A 21009-nucleotide genomic window follows, 5' to 3' on the forward strand; every position below is an offset into this window, starting at 1 on the left:
ATATTCAATGGGAACCAATTATGTAATTGTATCCAGAAAGGTGTAAGGTGATTATCCTATTCTGTTCTGTCCAGTTCATAGCTATGAAATTGAGTTTATTTTTAGGTTCATTGTTTTGAGAGAGACTGATGCACTAGAGCCCTGAATTTATAGCGAGGGTGATGATGAAGACCCCAAATCATGTTGTGCAAGGAGTGGTTGAAGGACATAGGACTGTGCAGACCATTGAAAGATAATTTGGGAAAATACAATGCTCTAAGATTTTGAGGAATTGAATTAATCTTGTTCTGTTTATTGTGGTGGCAGAATTATCAGTGTTACAATGTAAGAGTGAAAAAGATTTTAGAGCAACGTACAGAAGAGCTTCTAATAGTAAGTGTTTGTATTAGTCCGTTTCCGTGCTGCTGATAAAGACATACCCGAGACGGGGCAATTTACAAAAGAAGGAGGTTTATTGGACTTAACAGTTCCACATGGCTGGGGAGACCTCACAATCATGGTGAAAGGCAAAGAGGAGCAAGTCGTGTCTTACGTGGATGGCAGCAGGCAAAGAGAGCTTGTACAAGGAAGCTCCCATTTTTAAAACCGTCAGATCTCATGATACCCATTCACTATCACGAGAAGAGCATGGGAAAGACCCATCCCCAAAATTCAGTCATCTTCCACTGGGTCCCTCCCACAACACATGGGAATTATGGGAGCTGCAAGATGTGATTTGGTGGAGACACAGAACCAAACTGTATCACTCCACCTCTGGCCCCTCCCAAATCTCATATCTTCACATTTCAAAACCAATTATGCCTTCCCAGCAGTCCCCCAAAGTCTTAACTCATTTCAGCATTAACTCAGAGGTCCACAGTCCAAAGTCTCAACCCAGATAAGTCAAGTCCCTTTCACCTATGAGCCTGTAAAATCAAAGGCAAGTTAGTTACTTCTTAGATACAATGGGGATACAAGCATTGGGTAAATACAGCCATTCCAAATGGGAGAAATTGGCCAAAACAAAGGGGCTACAGGCCCCATGCAGGTCTAAAATGCAGTGGGGCAGTCACATCTTAAAGCCCCAAAATGATCTCCTTTGACTCCATGTCTCACATCCAGGTGACACTGATGCAAGAGGTAGGTTCCCACGGTCTTGGGCAGCTCCTACCTCCCAGCTGCCTTCAGGGACTGGTGTTGAGTGTCTGCGGCTTTTCCAGGCACATGGTGCAGGCTGTCAGTGAATCTCCCATTCTGGGTTCTGGAGGATGGTGGCCCTCTTTTCACAGCTCCACTAGGCAGTGCCCCAGTAGGGACTCTGTGCGGGGGCTCTGACCCCACATTTCCCTTCTGCACTGCCCTAGCAGAGGTTCTCCATGAAGACCCTGCCGCTGCAGCAAACTTCTGCCTGGGCATACAGGCATTTTTATACATCTGAAATTGAGGTGGAGGTTACCAAACCTCAGTTCTTGATTTCTGTGTACTCACAGGCTCAATACCACATGGAAGCTGCCAAGGCTTGAGGCTTGCATCCTTGGAAGCCACGACCTGAACTCTACTTTGGCCCCTTTCAGCCACGGCTGGAGTAGCTGGGACACAGGGCACCAAGTCCTTAGGCTGCACACAGCACAGAGACCCTTCTAGGCCTCTGGGCCTGTGATGGAAGGAGCTGCTGCAAAGGCTTCTGACATGCCCTGGAGACATTTTCCCCATTGTTTTGGTGATTAACAGTTGGCTCCTTGCAAATTTCTGCAGCTGTTTTGACTTTTGCCTCAGAAAATGGGATTTTCTTTTGTGTGGTATTGTCAGGCTGCAAATTTTCCAAACTTTTATGCTCTGTTTCCCTTTTGAAACTGAATGCCTTTAACAGCACCCAACTCACCTCTTGAATGCTTTGCTGCTTAGAAATGTCTTCCACCAGATACCCTAAAACATCTCTCTTAAGTTCAAAGTTCCACAGTTCTCTAGGGCAGGGACAAAGTGCCTCCAGTCTTTTTGCTAAAACATAACAAGAGTCACCTTTGCTCCATTTCCCAACAAGTTTCTCATCTCCATATGACACCACCTCAGCCTGGATTTCATTGTCCATATCATTATCAGAATTTTTGTCAAAGCCATTCAACAAATCTGTAGGGACTTCTAGACTTTCTCACATTTTTCTGTCATCTTCTTTTGAGCTCTCCAAACTGTTCCAACCTCTACCTGTTACCCAGTTCCAAAGTCTTCCACATTTCTGGGTATCTTTTCTGCAGCACTCCGCTCTACTGGTACCAATTTACTGTACTAGTTCACTTTCACACTGCTGATAAAGACATATCTGAGACTGGGCAATTTACAAAAGAAAGCGGTTTATTGGACTTAACAGTTCCACATGGCTGGGTAGGCTTCACAATCATAGTCGAAGGTAAGGAGAAGCAAGTCCCATCTTACATGGATGGCAGCAGGCAAACAGAGCTTATGCAAGGAAAGTCCCATTTTTAAAACCATCAGATCTTGTGAAACCTATTCACTGTCATGAGAACAGCACAAGAAAGACCTGCCCCCGTAATTTAGTCATCTCCCACTGGGTCCCTCCCACAACACATGGGAATTATGGGAGTTACAAGATGAGATTTGGATGGGAACACAGAGCCAAACTTTATCAGTGTTCAAAGATGATATGACTGTCTTGCCATCTGTTGATGTGTGTAAACTATAGCTAGATAACCATTTATTGTGAAACTTTTTGAGGTTACACATACATATTACAGAAGCTGTGTCAGGTGACCTTTCAGATCCCTTATACCACTAAATCTTACTATTTTTATGACATTACTGAGAAAAAATTAACGGTTTATGAAACAATTCACATTAGACGTTAAAAAAAGAGTGGGATGATGAGGGAAAGGGTAGTTATTTAATGAATTTCATATTTGCAAGATGAAAATGTTAGATCTTTTTCATAACAATGTGACTATACTACTTTTTTTGAGATGGAGTTTCGTTCTTGTTCCCTAGGCTAGAGTGCAGTGGTACAATCTCGGCTTACTGCAACGTCCGCCTCCTGGGTTCAAGCAATTCTCCTGCCTCAGCCTTCCAAGTAGCTGGGATTACAGGCTCATGCCACCATCCCTGGCTAATTTTTGTATTTTTAGTAGAGACGGGGTTTCAACATGTTGGCCAGGCTGATATCGAACTCTTGACCTCAGGTGTTCCACTTGCCTCGGCCTCCCAAAGTGCTGGGATTGCAGGCCTGAGCTGCCGTGCCTGGCCCAGTGTGGATATACTTAACACTGTTAAACTTTACACTTAAAAATGGTTAAGGTGGTAAGTTTTATTGTTTTTATCAGATAATAAAAGAGAGGGAGGGAGGCGAGAATGACTGTGACTAAGACCTCATTCAGCCTTAGAATCAGAGTGAAGCCATTAGGACACAAAGGGAACACGGGAGGTCCAACAGGTGTCTGGAGAAGGGCACTGAGATGGTTTGAAACATAGGTATATCCTCGTCTTGTTTGCTTGAGGGAGAGCCAGCAGTGAAGTGCAGTATCAATTGAAAGGTTCTCAGATTGGGCAAGATGTTTAACAGTAGCCAAAGACAGCTTGACCAGAGGAAGCACTTGATTTATGTTGAGAGGAGCATCAGCAGACATAGAGAATCTTTATCAACTATCAGGCCAAAGAGTGAAGCACAGCATCAGTGGAAAAATGCACAATGATGAAAAGTCAGACCATAGAGCTCAAAACAGGCCAAGGTAAGTGGCCCAAGGTAGTAATTAATGTGAGGGTTTTAGAGGACTGCCTGTATGTGGTACTGGTTTCATGGTGTGTGGGTGGCTCTGTCTTGTTTAAAAGAGCCATGACGATTAGATCATCTTCATATGGAGACTAACAGACCGCTAGAAATTCAAACATTGGGGTTTGAGGGAGAGGTTGGATCTGGGAGCAACAATATTAGGGTAATAAAGATAACTGTGGACAGTAATGTACATGAGATAGTTAAGACAGAACAAGTGGAGAATCAAAAGTAGGCTCAAGGCAGGCAGGACCATAGTAATACCTATTTTAGGGGAGGTAAAGGAGGCAGATTGACTAGTCAGAAAGGTAGAAAAATATATAGAATCCTAACCAGTAGAGAAGGCCATTAAGGTTAAAATCAGCAGAGAAGTCGAGAAGGACTAATATCAAGAAAAAGACTTCCAAAGAACTGTTTCAAGGTAAAATTGAGCCAGAGGCTATGGCATAACATAAAGATGTGAGTGTGCATCAGCACGCAGAGGCTTCAGTATTAAGATGTGCTCTTGAGAAGTCTCGTGTGGAGGCTGACAAGGTAGGACAGCGGCCAAACGTAGGGATGTTAACCCAGTGATCTTTCTTTTTTAGCAGAGCAGGTATTTGTCCACTGAAGTCAAGACAGTGACACGCATTTACTGTCTATAGCAACACTTCCTTTCTCACTGGGGAAGGAGAGTAGTTGGATCTAGTTGCTTGTTTTGTTTTTGTTTTTGTTTTTTAATTTTCATCACCAATGTTTTCAAATGGTTATAAACTTTTAAAAATATTTGTGGTAAAGAATATATAACCTGTGTTCCATTCAGTAGCGTTATGTGTAAGTATTTGCTTTGTTGTGAAACAGATCTCTAGGATGTCTTCATTTTGCGAAACTGAAACCCTGTACCTTTTAAACAACTTATCTTTTCCACTTTCCACTAGTCCCTGGCAAGTATGGAAACACTTCCTGTTTCTATAAATTTGATTCCTTTAGATACCTCATATAAGTGGAATCATACAGTATTTTTTAATTTTTGTGACTGGCTCACCACACTTAGCATAGTATTCTCGAGCTTCATCCATGTTGCCTTGTGACAGGATTTCCTTCCTTCTTAAGGAATTGTATGTATATATAGTGTATGTTTATACCAGTTTCACTTATTCATTCGTTTATCAGTGGATACCTGCTTCTGCCTCTTGCTATTGTGAGTCATGCTTCTGTGAACATGGGTGTACAGATATGTCTTCAAGACCCTGCTTTTCATTCTTTTGGATGTATACAGCAAAGTGGGATTGTTAGATCATATGGTAGTATGATCCAACTTTTAATTTTTAATTTTTTGAGTAACCTCCATGTTTGTTTTTTTTTTGAGTAACCTCCATGCTTTTTAAAATAATAGTTGCATTATTTTATAATCTTACCAACAGTGCACAAGGTTTCTAGTATCTTCACATCTTTGCCAACAACCGTTATTTTCTGATTTGTTTGTTTGTTTGTTTTGTAGTAGCCACCCTAATGGGTGTGGGGTAATATCTCATTGTGGTTTTGAGTTGTATTTTCTCTGATGATTAGTGATACTGAACATCTGTCATCTTTTCATATGCTTATTGGCAATTTGTATATCATCTTTGGAGAAACCTTTATTCTAGTCCTTTGCTCATTTTTAAATTGGGTTATTTGATTTTTGTTGTTGAGTTGTAGGAGATATTTTTATATTCTGGATATTAATTCTTTGTCAGATACATGACTTGCAAATATTTCCTTCTCTTCTATAGGTTGCCTTTTTACTTTATTGTGTCCTTTGATTCACTGAACTTTTAAGTTTGATGTAGTCCCATTCATCTTTGTTGCCTGAGCTTTTGGTGTCATTTCCAAGAAATCATTGACAAACCCAGTGTCACAAAACTTTCCCCCTGTGTTTACTTCTAGGAATTTTATAGTTTTGAGTCTTACATTTAGATCCTTAGTCCATTTTGGATTAATTTTTGTGTATGGTGTATATGATCCACCTTCACTCTTTTCCATGTGGATGTCTAGTTTTCTCACTACAATTTGTTGAAGAGATTGTTCTTTTCCCATTGAGTGGTCTTGGCACTCTTGTCAAAGATCATTTTACCATATATATGAGGATTGAAAAGTGTTTGAAAGGTATACCTTGAAAGAGTCATCCTTTTACCCTTTTTCCTCATTTCTCTTCCCCCTAAAGATAATCACTATTATTAGTTTCTAGGTTTTGTTTTGTTTTCTTGCATGGAGAAAATAAGTAATCCTTTCACATGGTTCATAGAACAAACAATCTAGCCACTGAAAAAATGTGTTCCCACATCTGTCCTGCTTCCTTTCTAAGTTGACAGTATTTCCTAAAGCTTTTTTCATATTATGGGCTTCCTTGTTCATTTTTACAGATGCAGAATATTCCACTGTATGGATATACTATGTTTTAAACTAGTGTCTACCCGATGAACTCTCTTTTGTAATTGTTAAAAACAATGCTACAGTGAATAACTCAGAGTGTGTCATATCATGAGTGATCAAGTATATTGTAGGATGAGATTTCAAAATTGCTCTCTGTAGAGATTGTGCTGATTTATACTCCCACCAGCAGTGTGAAATAGCATACTGTTTCATAATAGGGTTGTTGCTTTTTTTTTTTTTTTTTTAACTTTGATCTTTGTGGTTTTGTGGCTTGAGGCCAGGGAAGGAATGTTCATGTTATATCATTTTTATTAGTGCTAGTGGTAGTATAAGAGCATTTGCTGTCATGAACTAAGCACCAGAGAGACTGATAGTGATTTATTTGCATCAAGAACATATAAAATAACAGGTGAGCTGCACTAGCCTTCTTGCCTTTCTTCCTATAGAATTTTCCATGCATATCTTAGAGTGACTTTGCCAGTCATCTAGTGCTTCCTGACTGTGTGAAGTGTGTTACAAGCAACAATCTCATTATATTGCCTATCAGTTAATGCTGTAGAACACTGGAAGAAATATACAGTTAATATAAATAGAAGAAAGGTAGGCCCTAAAGTAAACTAATTTACTCCAGATGTTGCCAAATAGTGCCCTCTATATTTTAGTAATACTCCAGGTATATTAACCGCATCCTTTCCAAAGAAAGCTCAGTATAAGAATGTAAACATTAGATACCAATACTTAAAAATTTTTCTAAGGAGGAGGGATTGTTCCAATAGAAAATAAAAGTATTTGAGAATTGGAAGTATTTAAAAACATGTATATGTTCACAATGAAAGTTACTTTTAATTTGAATAGTTCTTCACTTTTCCTTTAGGATAATGGTTTTGTTTTTTTTTTTTTTTTTGTAAGTGGTGAAGGGGTGGTGTTTGTTTGAGTGACAGCTATGTTATGGTTTTGTCAATAAAATTGTAATAGTTGACTATTTTCCTTGCCCTCTTAACCTCCTTTGCTACACTAGGAAAGAATACACGATGAATTTAGATCCCAGACGGTTTTGGATAGAGTTTACTAATGCCCTTCTACATTTATGTAATTGCTGACTTTTAAAAAATCACCACCAACTTGGCTTTTTAGCAAGTCCATTTTTTTCTGATCAGTGAAGCAGAGACTAAGACAACATGTAGTCACAGTATCGAAAGGTTATGTTCTCTCAGTTATGTTTGTTACCACTGGAGAGTTCTTTCCCCTCATGAAAAGCATAAGGAGGCCAGCAATCTCTTGCTTCGATTCAGATTTAAAATATGCAGAAGACGCTTAACCCAAAATCACTGTAGACATACATTTGAAGGTGAAAATATTTTTATAACGGATAGAAAGAGGTTTATGTTAGCTTCTCTTTTTGTTCAGTGGCTGCTATGTTTTCTGTTTGAATTTCCAAGTTAGTATACATAAATGTTTCTAAATTTATATACTGTTTGCCAGCTTTTCATTAAAATGAATTTATTTCTCATTATTTTAGAACTGTTTTTTTTTTTTTTTTTTTTACAGACTCTCACTCTGTCGCTCAGGCAGGGGTATAGTGGCACGATCGTGGCTCACTGCAGCCTTGACCTCCTGGGCACAGGTGATTCTCCTACCTTAGTCTCCCAAGTAACTGGGACTACAGACATGCACCACCATGCCCAGCTAATTTTTTGTAGAGATGGTGTTTTATTATGTTGTCCAGACTGGTCTTGAATCCCTGGACTCAAGTGACCCACCCTCCTCAGCCTCCCGAGATTCTGGGGTTACAGGCGTGAGCCACTGCACCCGGCCTACTTTGGAACTCTTAATATAAAGAACCTTGTTTTTTCTTTGTTTGTTTGTTTAAATATGTTCAGTCTTAAAAAAACAAAATCAACTATTGAAAAAGTTTTCCCTTTTTTCTTAGCGTATAAAGAAAACTTTCCTAGAATATAATTTTTTTTATATATAAACTTCTGGTAAAGCCAGGAATTAGCAGGATTATATTTTAGATATAGAAGGTACTTTTGCAATTAGTCATGATGGCTTTTTAAAATCTGTAATCTGGCTGGGTGCGATGGCTCATGCCAATAATCCCAGCACTTTGGAAGGCTGAGCCTAGAGGTTCACCTGAGTCAGGAGATTGAGACCAGCCTAGCCAAGATGGTGAAACCCTGTCTCTACTAAAAATACAAAAATTAGCTGGGTGAGGTGGCATGCACCTGTAATCCCAGGTACTCAGAAGGCTGAGTTTTTTCAAGGAAAATTGCTTGAACTCAGGGGGTGGAGTTTGTTTGATTTTGGAAGAAACTGCTAAACTGATTTCCTACCAGCAGTGAATGAAAGTTCCTGTCAATCCACGTCCTTGTCAGCATTGGTGTTGTCAGTGTTTTGGATTTTAGCTAGATTTAATAGATATGTAAATGGTATCTCATTGATGTTTTAGTATGCATTTCTCTAATGACATGTAATATTGAGCATCTTTCCATATGCTTATTTGCCATCTGTGTATGTCTTCTTTGGTGAAGTGTCCATTTAGATCTTTTTGCCCATTGTTCAGTTGAGTTGTTTATTTTCTTATTGTTGAGCTTTAAGTGCTCTTTTTATATTTTAGGTAACAGTCCTTTATCAGTTACGTGTTTTGCAAAGATTTTCCCCCAGTCTGTGACTTGTCTTTTAATTTCTTAAGAGCATCCTTTGCAGAGCAGAAGTTGTTAATTTTAGTGAAGTCTAACTTAACCATTTTTTTTTCATGGGTAATACTTTTGATGTTGTATCTAAAAAGTCGTTGCCATACCCAAGATTCATTAAATTTTCTCCTATGTTATCTTCTAGAAGCTAAGTTTTGTGTTTTACATTTAAGTCGCTGATCCATTTTGAGTTAATTTTTGTGAGAGGTGGAGTCTGTGTCTAGATTTACTGTTTTGCATGTTCAGTTGTTGCAACATCATTTGTTGAAAAGACTGTTCTTTCTCTATTGAATTGCCTTTGCTTCTTTGTCACAGATCAGTTGACTGTGTTTTTGGGGGGTCTGTTTCTGGGCTCTGTATTCTGTTGCTTCGATCTATAGTCATCCCTTGGTATCTACATCCATGGGGTATTGGTTCTAGGACCCCCAACAGATACCAAAATCCATGCGTTCTCCAGTCCCTTATATAAAATGGGGTAGTATTTGCATACAACCTATGCACATCCTTCTGTATACTTTATTTTTAATTTTTTTTTTTTTAAAGAGACAAGTCATTACCCAGTTGCCTAGACTGGAGAGCAACAGTGTGATCCTAGCTCACTGCAGCCTCAAACTCCTCCTGCCTCAGCCTCCCTAGTAGCTGGGACTACAGATGTGCACTACTGTGCCTGGCTAATTTTTAAATTTTTTGTAGAGACAGGGTCTTGAACTCTTGGTTTCAAACAATTCTCCTGCCTCAGCCTCTCAATATGCTGGGATTACAGGTGTGAACCACTGTACTCGGCTTCCCATGTACTTTAAATAATCCCTAGATTATTTATAATACCTAATATAGTGTATGTGCTATGTAAATAGTTGTTTTTTATTATATTGTTATTTTTTTCCTCAATATTTTTGATTTGAGATTGGTTGAACCACTGGTTGGTTGAATCTGCAGATGTAGAACTTGTGCATATGGAAATCCAACTGTATTTGTCATTTTTATCTTCAATTTCCTATTTACTTCAGTACAGTACCTTGCTTGGTCAAATCTGAGTTTCAGACAATTGTGTGTCAAAAAATTTTTGAGTTTCAAAAAATTTTGTAAATACAAACATTTTAGAGCTGCTTATTATTTTTATAGTTGTCTTGGGGTGAACCTTTTTTTTTTTTTTTTTTTTGGAGACAGAATCTTACTCTGTTGCCCAGGCTTGGGTGCAGTGGCGTGATCTCAGCTTACTGCAACCTCCTCCTCCCAGGTTTAAGCAATCCTCCCTCCTCAGCCTGCCAAGTAGCTGGGAGTACAGGTGTGTACCACCATGCCGGACTACTTTTTGTATTTTTCGTAAAGACAGGGTTTCACCATGTTGTCCAGGCTGGTCTCGGACTCCGGACCTCAGGTTATCTGCCCACCTTGGCCTCCCAAAGTGCTGAGATTACAGGTGTGAGCCAGCATGCCCTGCCAACCTTTTGTAAATTGAATAGTTTTTCCTGAGATTTATGAAAATGCAGATTTTATTTTTCAAATATCATTGAAGGGGAAGCCAACTGTTCCTTTTTATGGTATGTTGAAATACATATTTGAAATGAGTCTTTTATTTCACCTTATAAAACAGTTTTATAAACCCTATTTATAAGGATTTTATAAGGTGAAATAAATATGGTTCATTGTGACGACCTAGAAATTAACCTAGATTTTCTAGCAAAATTTTACTTTAGAATTTAGAATATTAACAAGAGCTAAATTATTGAATTCTTACTCTCTACAGACACAATTCTAGGTGCTTTATAAACCACTAGCTTATTTAATCCTCACAGCAATCTTGTTATTATTTTTATTATCCTCATTTTACAGATGAGGAAACCAAGGCTTAGGGAAATTACATACCTGCCAAGGTTGTACAAGCTAGCATGTGGCAGAGCTGGGATTCAACCCTGGTATGTCTGCACATTCCCTTGTGAGGTGGATTCGCAAGAAAGGTTATTTTATAAAAGATTCGTTCTTTGTAAGTTTTTCACTCATTACACTTACAGTCTTTTCCTCCCTTGGATGGAGGACGTATCGGATGTTAAACTGATAAGAGCAGATACTACACTTGATCTTAGCCAAAAGGCCAAGAAGCGATCTTTATTCCCCTTGGGAAGAGTGGCCATATTTGTGAAATCAAGGGAAAAATTTTTTTAAAGTATTTAAGAATTACTAATTTTACAAGTTTCTAGAAATGGGTTGAAGCATAAAATCCTGGAATTTGATCCTGAAGTAAACAGTTTATTTAGAATTCAGAGCTATCTATATCATAAACCAATTCTGTCTCTCTCTTTTTTTTTTTTTTTTTTTTGGAGACAGAGTCTTGCTCTGTTGCCCAGGCTAGAGTGCAGTGGTGCGATCTCAGCTCACTGCAAGCTCCGCCTTCTAGATGCACGCCACTCTCCTGCCTCAGCCTCCCAAGTAACTGGGACTACAGGCGCCCACCACCATGCCTGGCTAATTTTTTTTTTTTTTTTTTTTTTGTATTTTTAGTAGAGACGAGGTTTCACTATGTTAGCCAGGATGGTCTCAATCTCCTGACCTTGTGATCTGCCCACCTCTACCTCCCAAAGTGCTGGGATTACAGGCGTGAGCCACCGCGCCCGGCCTAGTTCTGTCTCTTTTTAAAAAAATGTTGGTCATATATTCAGATTGACCAGCATTTGAGATTTCTTTAGTTTCCAAATAAAGCAAGGCTTTTTTCCTTACTCTGTAAGGAAAAACCCTCTAATGTTTCACATGATGTGACATGTGGGATATGACAATATAACATCATGTTCTTTATCTGATTTATATAATCAAAAGGTTTTACAAATTTAAGTACTGATAGTGTCATACCATATAAGGAATAGATTTTTTAAGCCTAAAATACCACCATGTAAAGCAAGAGTGATTCAGCTAAGTGCCTGTATATTAAGGCAGCTTCCCTACTTGCACTGCTAATGTGCTGTTGTATAAACAAATCACTGAAGGTACATCCCCAGGTATCTATGAGTTTCTTTGGGTTTATCTTGTTAGTTCTTGCCTGGAGGCGTGCAACTGGTTTTCTCATTCTTAAGTTAGATTAAATTAAGAAAAACCTTTTTTAAGCATTTTGAAACTATGATAATGGAATGTTGATATTAATGGATTTTCTTTTTAATTCCCAAACAGAGCAACATTTTACAGATGTCGTACTTAGTGAAGAATTTCTCAATCTTGGCATTGAACAAGTGTGCAGCTTAATCTCAAGCGACAAACTTACCATTTCTTCAGAAGAAAAGGTAAGGATATTTTTCTTTTCGCAGTGTACAATGATGTTTCCCTTTTTTTTATTTATTTTTTTAATTGCACATTTTTGTGTAGCTTTGTGATCCTGTATGTGTAGTGACAGCCAGTGATGTTTCATCTGAAAGTTAAGAAACTCAGCTAATTACTTCAGGAAAAGATTCCAGGAGAAAAAAAAAGAAACTCAGGACTTGTTGATTGTCTATGTAAATTACTCTGGGTCTTCACTTCGTGGGAGATTCCGTAAATTTTTAGCCATTACAGTTTTGTACTTGACCTCCACAGCAAGAGCTTGCACACATTAAACTATCTGAAACAAATGCTTTTTTGGAAAGCAGTTTCTTCCTACAACTCGATGCCTATAGGAGTTATGATGTGAACATAATGTTTGTCACTAAAGTAGTTTCGCTGTCTTCTGAGTTGAAAGAGGTTACCTAGGATGGTGAAGTTTTGGTAGTTCTAGACTGAACATTCTTGATTGTCACCTTCCTTTAAATTGGTTCTCTGTGACATAATACCTCACCCTGGCCAGTCAGTTCAGCCTCCCTGCCTCCCTGCCTCCCTGCCTCCCTCCCTCTCTCCCTGCCTCCCTGCCTCCCTGCCTCCCTCCCTCCCTGCCTCCCTGCCTCCCTCCCTCCCTGCCTCCCTGCCACCCTCCCTCCCTGCCTCCCTGCTTCCCTCCCTCTCTCCCTGCCTCCCTGCCTCCCTCCCTGCCTCCCTCCCTCCCTCCCTGTCTCCCTCTCTCCCTCTCTCTCTGTGCAGCTACTGCTTCTGGTTGTAGTCTTTTGTCTCTCCACATTTTAGATTACCTTTGTCATCCACCTGCACTTTACATATAGTTGGAGAGAGAAGCTCCTTTTAGTGGGCTGGTTTTCTTTGGTTGTGTTTTGTAGCACATGGGAATCAGAGCACAAAAGCTGTACTTAGAGGAAATGAAACTTGAGTTTCTCCTTTGTGTGCTTTGCATTTCAAGTTGTGTAAATTCTGATTCTCTTTCTCAAGGATATTCATTTCACCTGGAGGTAAAAGACACGTTTACTTTAATATTTACAGTATTAAAAAATGTGAAAGCATTTGTGACATATATAGTCTTAGCATCCTAGAAATACAGAGGAAGATGACATTACTTTCACACTTAATAGACATGTATTGAGTGCCTACCATGTACCAGAAACTGCCATGGGCTCCTAGAGAAGAGAACATTAGCAAAATAGAATTTGTTACTCATAGACTAGTGGGACAACCAGTAGAGTAAATAATTGATTACAGAATGCTGTAAAGGGTGCCTTAGAAGAATTTAACTTTTCCAGGAATGGGATAGGGATGGGGATGGTAGTTCAGCTTGGTTCAGATGTATATTTCAAGTCTTTTAAAAATGAGTCTGAGTTTGCCAGAGAAATAGGGATGGGTGGGAATGCAGAGGGCATTCCAGGTAGAAGAAGCAGAATATACAAATATAAAGAGGTGTGAAAGAATAATTGTATTCAATGTATTCAGTATGATGGGAGTTTAGAATATGATACATTGGTGGAAGATAAAATGGGAAGATGATATAATAAAATATCTTCTCAGCTATGTTAAAGAAAATTAACTATATTGTAGTGATGAGCCTTAAAGGGGTTTTAAGCAAGAGGAGAAAACCGTGCTAAAACCTGCATTATAGAAATATCATGAGGGCTGTTCTGGTTTTCTGCTGCTACTCAAGTCATTGCCAAATGTAGAAGCATAAACAACAACCATTTTATTATGCTAACAATTCTATGGTCAGAATTCATGCAGAACAGTAGGGACAGCTTGTCTCTGCTCCACAGTGTCTGAGGCCTCAGCTAAGGTGACCCAGATGCCTGGAGATATCTGGCATGGTTCTACTGGAGCCATAGATCTGGAGCTTCAGTTGTGCACATGGCATCTTATGGGTTTGTGATGTCCAAGGTGGCTCCTCCGCTCGCTTCTGTCTGGCTCTGGGGCTCAGGGTTGATTGGTTTCTCTCTAGGTCTCCCTTCTCTCCCCTCCTTTCTTCTCTGTAACTGGCATGGGTTTCTCATGGTGTGGTGGTTTCAATAGCCAGACTTCTTATATGACATTTGGCTTCCTTCAGATGAGCATTTCAAGAGAGCAGAGTAGAAGTAGTGAGGCTGCTTAAGACCTACCTTCAGAAATCACACACTGTCACTTCCTCTACACTCTACTGGTTACACAGGGCCAGCTTAGATTCAGTGTGGAAGGTTACTATATAAGGGTATGGATCTGGGAGATGTGGTTTATTAGGAGGCTATCTTTGGAGACGAGCTGTCATGGTGGTGGTGGGCAGTATGGACCAAAAATGAGGTGAGGGCCAGATGAGAGGGTGTTGAAGTCATACCAGTGAGCAGTAGGTTCTGATGTGGGATGATAGAAGCAGGGGGGAGAGAAGACAGAACTGAGAAATATTAGATAGAATTGCCAGAAGGCCGACTATTTTGTTCACTTAATCTCTGGCACCTGGCACGTAGAGACACTCGATAAATACTTGTTGACAGAATGAATTAAAGAGGGGTGTTATTTTAATGTGCATTATTTTTAGTTTCTTGCTTTATTCCTGGATCAAAATAACCTATTTTTGGTCTCAGTTACCATTTGCATTTTGTCAAACATTTCCTGCAAACCTTTAAAGATTATTAAGTGATATATTCATCAGTTGAGAAGGAAATTATGTAGACAGTGTCTTCATATTAGCTTATTAGCTTTCTCACAATTATGTATTATAAATAATAATGCCCTTATTTTTTAATTTGTAGAAAAAATTTTCAAAATACTACATTTTAGTATATTATGCTATTTCAGAGCTGAGTTGATCTATTATACAAACCTTCAATTTATGTGTATGGTCTAATATTTGTTGTAAACCTGAAGGAAAAGCCAAACATGAATTGTTTCTAAGGGTACATGATTTTCATTCCAGAATATCACTTTACTTTATTATTTTGGGTAAATAAAAAAAAGAACAGATAAGAAATGGGGTGAATGGCTTTGTAAGTACGTTGCAAGTCAGGATTTTGAAAACATTTGAGCTGTGAATTAAACTTGGATGTCTTAGCAAGAGTTATATATAAAATGTAGTCTCATATTTTATCCAGCTGTCTTGGTACACAACTCATTTCTTATTTTTTCTTCTCCTATGTTTTCTGCAAGGTATTTGAAGCAGTAATAGCATGGGTGAACCATGACAAGGATGTGAGGCAAGAGTTTATGGCCCGACTGATGGAACATGTACGGTTACCTTTGCTTCCTCGGGAATATTTAGTTCAGGTAAATGCATATGCAAAACATACGAATCCACACAGCACCATGTCACTGGACTGACAGCATGTAGATCCCTGTCAAGCAGTGATAAGAGCTGTAGAATGCAGATGTGTGGAGTACAGGACAGAACACAGTAAAGGACCCTACAGGCTGGAGTGCAGTGGCATCATCTCAGCTCACCGCAACCTTCACCTCCCGGTGATTCTTGTACCTCTGCCTACTGAGTAGCTGGGACTACAGGTGCATGCTACAACCCCAGCTAATTTTTGTATTTTTAGTAGAGATGGGGTTTTGCCCTGTTGGCCATGCTGGTCTCGAACTCCTGACCTCAAGTGATCTACCCGCCTCGGCCTCCCAAAGTACTGGGATTACAGGCGTTGTGAGCCACCATGCCCAGCCGCCATTCCACATTCTTAGCAATTTGCTTTTGCCCCTGTTTTTGATTTGGGTAAGCAAGTACTAGCGCTTATCAAGGTAGTATTTGTGGTCGTTTAAATACATGTAAATAAATGTCCCTGTGGCTGTCACTGCTTTGCATCTTCTTTACTGTTTTTTTCTTTTGATAGTCTCTTCTGATTCCCCTGCAGACCTGGAATTTTGAGGTCTGACCCAAATACTGTTTAATTTTACTTTGTAATTTAATAGTGGCATGCATTTGACTTGTCTTTATTTCTAAACCGAGGGAAAACATTATTTGAAATAAATATGAATAAATGATTCTTCAGTGGTCTCCAAATAATTTTAAATTTGCTCTTTTTTTATTAGAATCCCACTAGGAACATTTCAGCATTATTTTAATAATTGAAACCATTGAAAGAATCATTTATTAAGAAATTAGATTTGAACATTTTAGACTTTCTTGAAGCCTCATTACTTTTTGTGATCCATGTAATTATGGGTCTTCTGGTATTAAGAAAATGATCCAAAAGGCCAGGCGCGGTCAGTGGCTCACGCCTGTAATCCCAGCACTTTGGGAGGCTGAGGCAGGCAGATTGCGTGAGGCCAGGCCTTCGAGAGCAGCCTGGCTATTGGGGCGAAACCCTGTCTTTACTAAAAATACAAAAAACTAGCCAGACATGGTGGCAGGCCCCCATAGTCCCAGCTACTCAAGAAGGTGAGAGAGGAGAATTGCTTGAACCTGGCAGGTGGAGTTTGCCGGGATTGCGCCACTGAACTCCAGCCTGGGCGACAGAGTGAGACTCTGACTCCAAAAAGTAGAAGAAAAGAAGACAAACCCCAAAGCCTGTCCTGCATTTAAGGGCAGGCCAGGCAGCACAAGATTTATAGGTACATTGCTTTAAGGTATTTCTAATCTCTTTTTGGGATATTTTACTTGCCCACTTATATTTGAAAAGGTATCATTAACTTATTAGTATTGTCTTCTCCTGAAGGATGCATTTATCTAAATTTTGTTTCTTGTTTTGCTTACTTTTTGGCTTAAAGGTTAAAGATTAATAGGTGGATATAATATCTAGAGAGTTCGTCATATTCCATAGCTAACACTGAAGTTTATCATTTTTCATTGCAGTTCTTTTTATTACCTATATATGTTTTTCTCTGCAGGCCAGATACTTGAACATTTTTTGGTTTTATTTATTTTTCTCTTAGTTGTATTTATAAACTTTCCTCATTTACTTTTAGACTAAACTAAAGGATATAGTTACTGCTTTTTTCCTCTCCTTTACTTCTCTTTCTTTGGCAATTTAATTATGAAATAGCCCTACCCTCAAGGGGTGTGTCTGATTTCTTGTTACAGAGGGTTGAAGAGGAAGCATTGGTCAAGAATAGCAGTGCTTGCAAAGATTACCTCATTGAAGCAATGAAGTATCATTTGCTGCCAACGGAGCAGCGTATATTAATGAAGAGTGTCCGGACCCGGCTGAGGACACCCATGAACCTTCCCAAAGTAGGATCTGTTGCTCATGTTTGTTATTCATGCGAAAGGCTTATAGTGAAGCTGTTAGTACTCTGCTTATTTGAATTTCCGTGATTTATTATTTGTTTTAGTTTCCCTTCAAGAGAAAATGTGCCTAAGAATGCATTGTAGTGTGTGTAATTCAACCTCTATTGATTTTATATGTTAAGGGTGGGGATTGTTTGGTCTATTTAATTTTTATAAACTGCATGATGTCACTCTTCTAGAACAGAAGACAACTGGTTTTTGTCCCCTCTGAGTTTTATTAGCTCTCATTATAGTAGAAAACTCTAATTATAGTCCAGAAAAATCAGACCAGGTAGGAAGATTTCTCTGTAGGCTGGGGGCGCTGTGGTTCATGCCTGTAATCCCAGCACTTTGGGAGACCGAGGATGGCAGATCACCTGAGGTCAGGAGTCTGAGACCAGCCTGGCCAACATCGTGAAACCATGTCTCTACTAAAAATACAAAAATTATCCACATGTGGTGGCAGGTGCCTGTAATCTCTGCTACTCAGGAGGCTGAGGCAGAGAATCACCTGAACCTAGGAGGTGGAGGTTGCAGTGAGCCGAGAACGTGCCACTGCACTCTAGTCTGGGCAACAGTGCAACAGGCTCTGTCTCAAAAAAAAAAAAAAAACAAAAAACAAACAAGATTTCTTTGTAAGCTAGGTGTTTATTTAATAACTGAAAACCCCATGGTTTCACAGAATTACACGTTAGAACTACGGATGATAAAATAGCTTGTTCATTTCATCTCATTGCTGTTCCCTGTTGTATACCATCTGGTGGTTCCCTGCACATCATGTGTAGCCGCTTCAGCGTACGTTCCCATGTCTTCCCATGTGTCTCGTGTTCATGTTTTCCTATGTGAATGTTTATATTCTACCTTGGTCTTTTTAGCTGTGGCCATTCATATTTTACCAATTCAGTTTTTCTTATGAAATAACCCCTCATTTCTGTCTCTGTTGGCAATTCCTTCTGCTCTGTTTACATCTTTATAGTACGACCAGCACTTTAAGCATCATTTTGTGCGTGGTCTCATCAGAATGATTCATAATATAAAGACTTTATTTATGTATTTATTTTTAACTCTTGTGTATGTTTTGGGCAATGCTGGATTAAGAAATAAGAATCTATTCTCTCTTGTTTTCTTATATCGTCTTTAGTTATTACTCTCTCCATTGGGTTATGTTTTTTAAATTCTTTCACGTTAATACTTGTATTTAATATTTTTCTAAGTTTAGAGTCTACATTTTTAGTTGCTGCAAATCTATATTGGTATTGTTTTTCTGTTTTGCCTATTACTAACAACAGTTCTCAATTTAAAACTAACTGCAGATTTGCCAGGATGCTTTTGACTTATTTTTCTAGATCATTAGTAAATACTTTAATTTAGAATTGATCTCAGAACTCTCTTGGTGACACATTGTTAGAGGTACCCAGCCACTGACAGAGTCTGTAGAAAGTTTCATTCTATATGATTATGTTTATTATCTAAGCCAAAATAAGTAATTTGGCATATAACATCTGATGAGGTTGAGGATCAAATGGATTCAAATTTGTCATAACTTTCTAAACATCCTTCTGTGTGTTATTTTATTGGCCCCTAGAAGTTCAAATGCTTTTCTCAAAATCTTCTTAATTTTTACTCAGAATTATTATCACTTAACAAAGGGCATTTACAAGGCATTCACTTCCTATCCTGGTTTGAAAATTGGTATTTACTTTCTTTAAATTTTATGATCTATCCTCAGTTCTCTGAGATTTTTCAGAAATAATTGTAAGTGGCTTAGTAAGTACGTTAGCTCGTTCCCTTAATACCTCAGTATTCATGCTGGGTCTGCTGATTTTATACATGTTTACAGTTTTCAAATACCCTTACACCTGCTTTTATAAGTACCCATCTTTTAAGTCTTCATTAATTCATATTTGTCCATCTTTTTTGGTGTCAGTTTTTCTTCTTACAAAATAATCCATTTATAAAAATTGCTCAGTCTTGGCAGTAAATTCTAAGGTTGCCATTTATTTTATTTTATTGTTTTATGTTAATCTTTGCAACTTCTTTCTAAATAATGTGCTATATCTTTAATACTTTTTACATACTTCATATTTGTAAAGAAGAATTTCTTCTTGTGTATTCCTTCTTCTGGCATCTTCAGACTTTCCTATATTTAGCTATGCTGCAGAGACCTTTAGAGTGAAAATGATTTCTGGAATAAACACGTCATTTTGATTTCTGGAATAAACATGTCATTTTTGAAACCTTCTAGAGTTCTCGGTAAAAGCCTATCAAGTACTTACTTTCTCTTTTGTGGTGGTGTGTTTACATTGTTTACGTTGTTTCTGGGCTTCTCTGGTTGTGGTTTTGGAGTAGGACTGCTGTAGCTGTGTTACACTTTTAGATTTTTCAGTTCTCTAGCTGTTATTTTGTGGTGGGTATGTGGGTTCCTGGAGGTTCTCTTTCATTCAGCTGTATCAGCGTGATGGGAGGGGCAGCAGACCTGCTGGATAGCAGTGAGCAGCCCTGTTGCTTTGACTTTACATGTTTACTTGTATGATCCCTACTCAGTGTGTTTGTTTATCCACACATATTTTCGAAAAGGTGCTGGTGATGAACGGTTTTCCAACACCACCGTTTGTCTTTTTAGAGTTGTTATGTTCAGATTAAGTCTAAGGAGTTGGGTGAGAATGAAGCAAAGATTAATTTCTTATGCTTATTATTTCATAGTAATGATGGCCTTTTATCCTCGTAATAGTGTGTCAAATTAAACAAAATGTTTAATTAATGCTGAAGAAATTGCAAGGTTTTGATAATATTTTACCATGAGAGTGAATTAGTATTTTTTATATTAGGCTCTGATTTTTAATTTGCATGAATGATTCTTTTTATATCTCATACATTAGTCTTGACTTCTCAATAAACAGATTGTGTAAGGCATCCTTGGATTTGTACATCATAAAAATTATGTATGTTTTGCTTCTTTTGTATTTTGTTAGCTTTTCTCTTTGGAATCTGTATTTTTATAAGTGCTGTCATATTTCTGGGTATATATTATATTTTAAAAATATTTTTACTCAGTATATTTATTGAAATTTTCGGTTAGAAACTTGATTTTTCAGGAGTTAATTTTCAACTAATATTTATTTAATAGGTAAAGAAAATGAAAAGAACAAAGTTTAATTGACCTACATTTCAGGATGACTACTGAATTTGCTTAACCTTCTACCCTTTGCCCTCTTCAAATATGTTACATTTAACTTTTCCTTACAAAAGGTCTTATTTTCTTGTTCCTTCATAGCATAATTAGTATGGTGTTTTCTCAAATATCTGTGTCTTTTACAGATAACTGGGGTGTCAGCATTATGAGCAACTCTTTTGGTAGCCACACAATGGTTTATGACACAATCTCTTGGTTTTATATAAATATTCCTGCCTTCTTGTCCCCCCATTGCACATTCTCCTTGTCTCCTTTATCCCTGATTCCTGGAGATCCAAATCCTCACCCCATTTACCTCTCTTGGGTGAGTAAAGGACAAATATTACCACTGTTCTCTGTATGTAATAGCACAGTTTTCCTTTTATCTTCATTTTAATGTGTAAAAGTGAACTATTGCATGGAAATGGAAATCTTATATTCAAACTCTGAGGATTATGAAATCTATGAGTATTATTTCCCAAAAAGTTTAAAAAGTGTTCCC

The 21009-nt window shown here is 38.3% G+C and overlaps 1 protein-coding gene and 1 non-coding gene across 4 annotated transcripts in view; one reads left to right on the forward strand and one right to left on the reverse strand.

The window, feature by feature from the left end:
• KLHL2 (kelch like family member 2) overlaps positions 1-21009 on the forward strand; it is a 122087-nt gene that overhangs the window by 81730 nt on the left and 19348 nt on the right. For all 3 annotated transcript variants that reach the window (XM_008000201.3, XM_008000202.3, XM_073017708.1), the window contains 3 exons: positions 11998-12107; positions 15283-15399; positions 17150-17299. In XM_008000201.3, the coding sequence (XP_007998392.1) occupies positions 11998-12107; positions 15283-15399; positions 17150-17299 (377 nt within the window). The remainder of the gene's footprint in view (positions 1-11997; positions 12108-15282; positions 15400-17149; positions 17300-21009) is intronic.
• Positions 10757-10942, reverse strand: LOC119624109 (U2 spliceosomal RNA). Its single transcript, XR_005240190.2, has one exon. It is a non-coding gene; the product is annotated as a U2 spliceosomal RNA (small nuclear RNA).

The sequence above is a fragment of the Chlorocebus sabaeus genome, chromosome 7 (assembly GCF_047675955.1).
Source record: "Chlorocebus sabaeus isolate Y175 chromosome 7, mChlSab1.0.hap1, whole genome shotgun sequence".
Classification (NCBI taxonomy): Eukaryota; Metazoa; Chordata; class Mammalia; order Primates; family Cercopithecidae; genus Chlorocebus; species Chlorocebus sabaeus.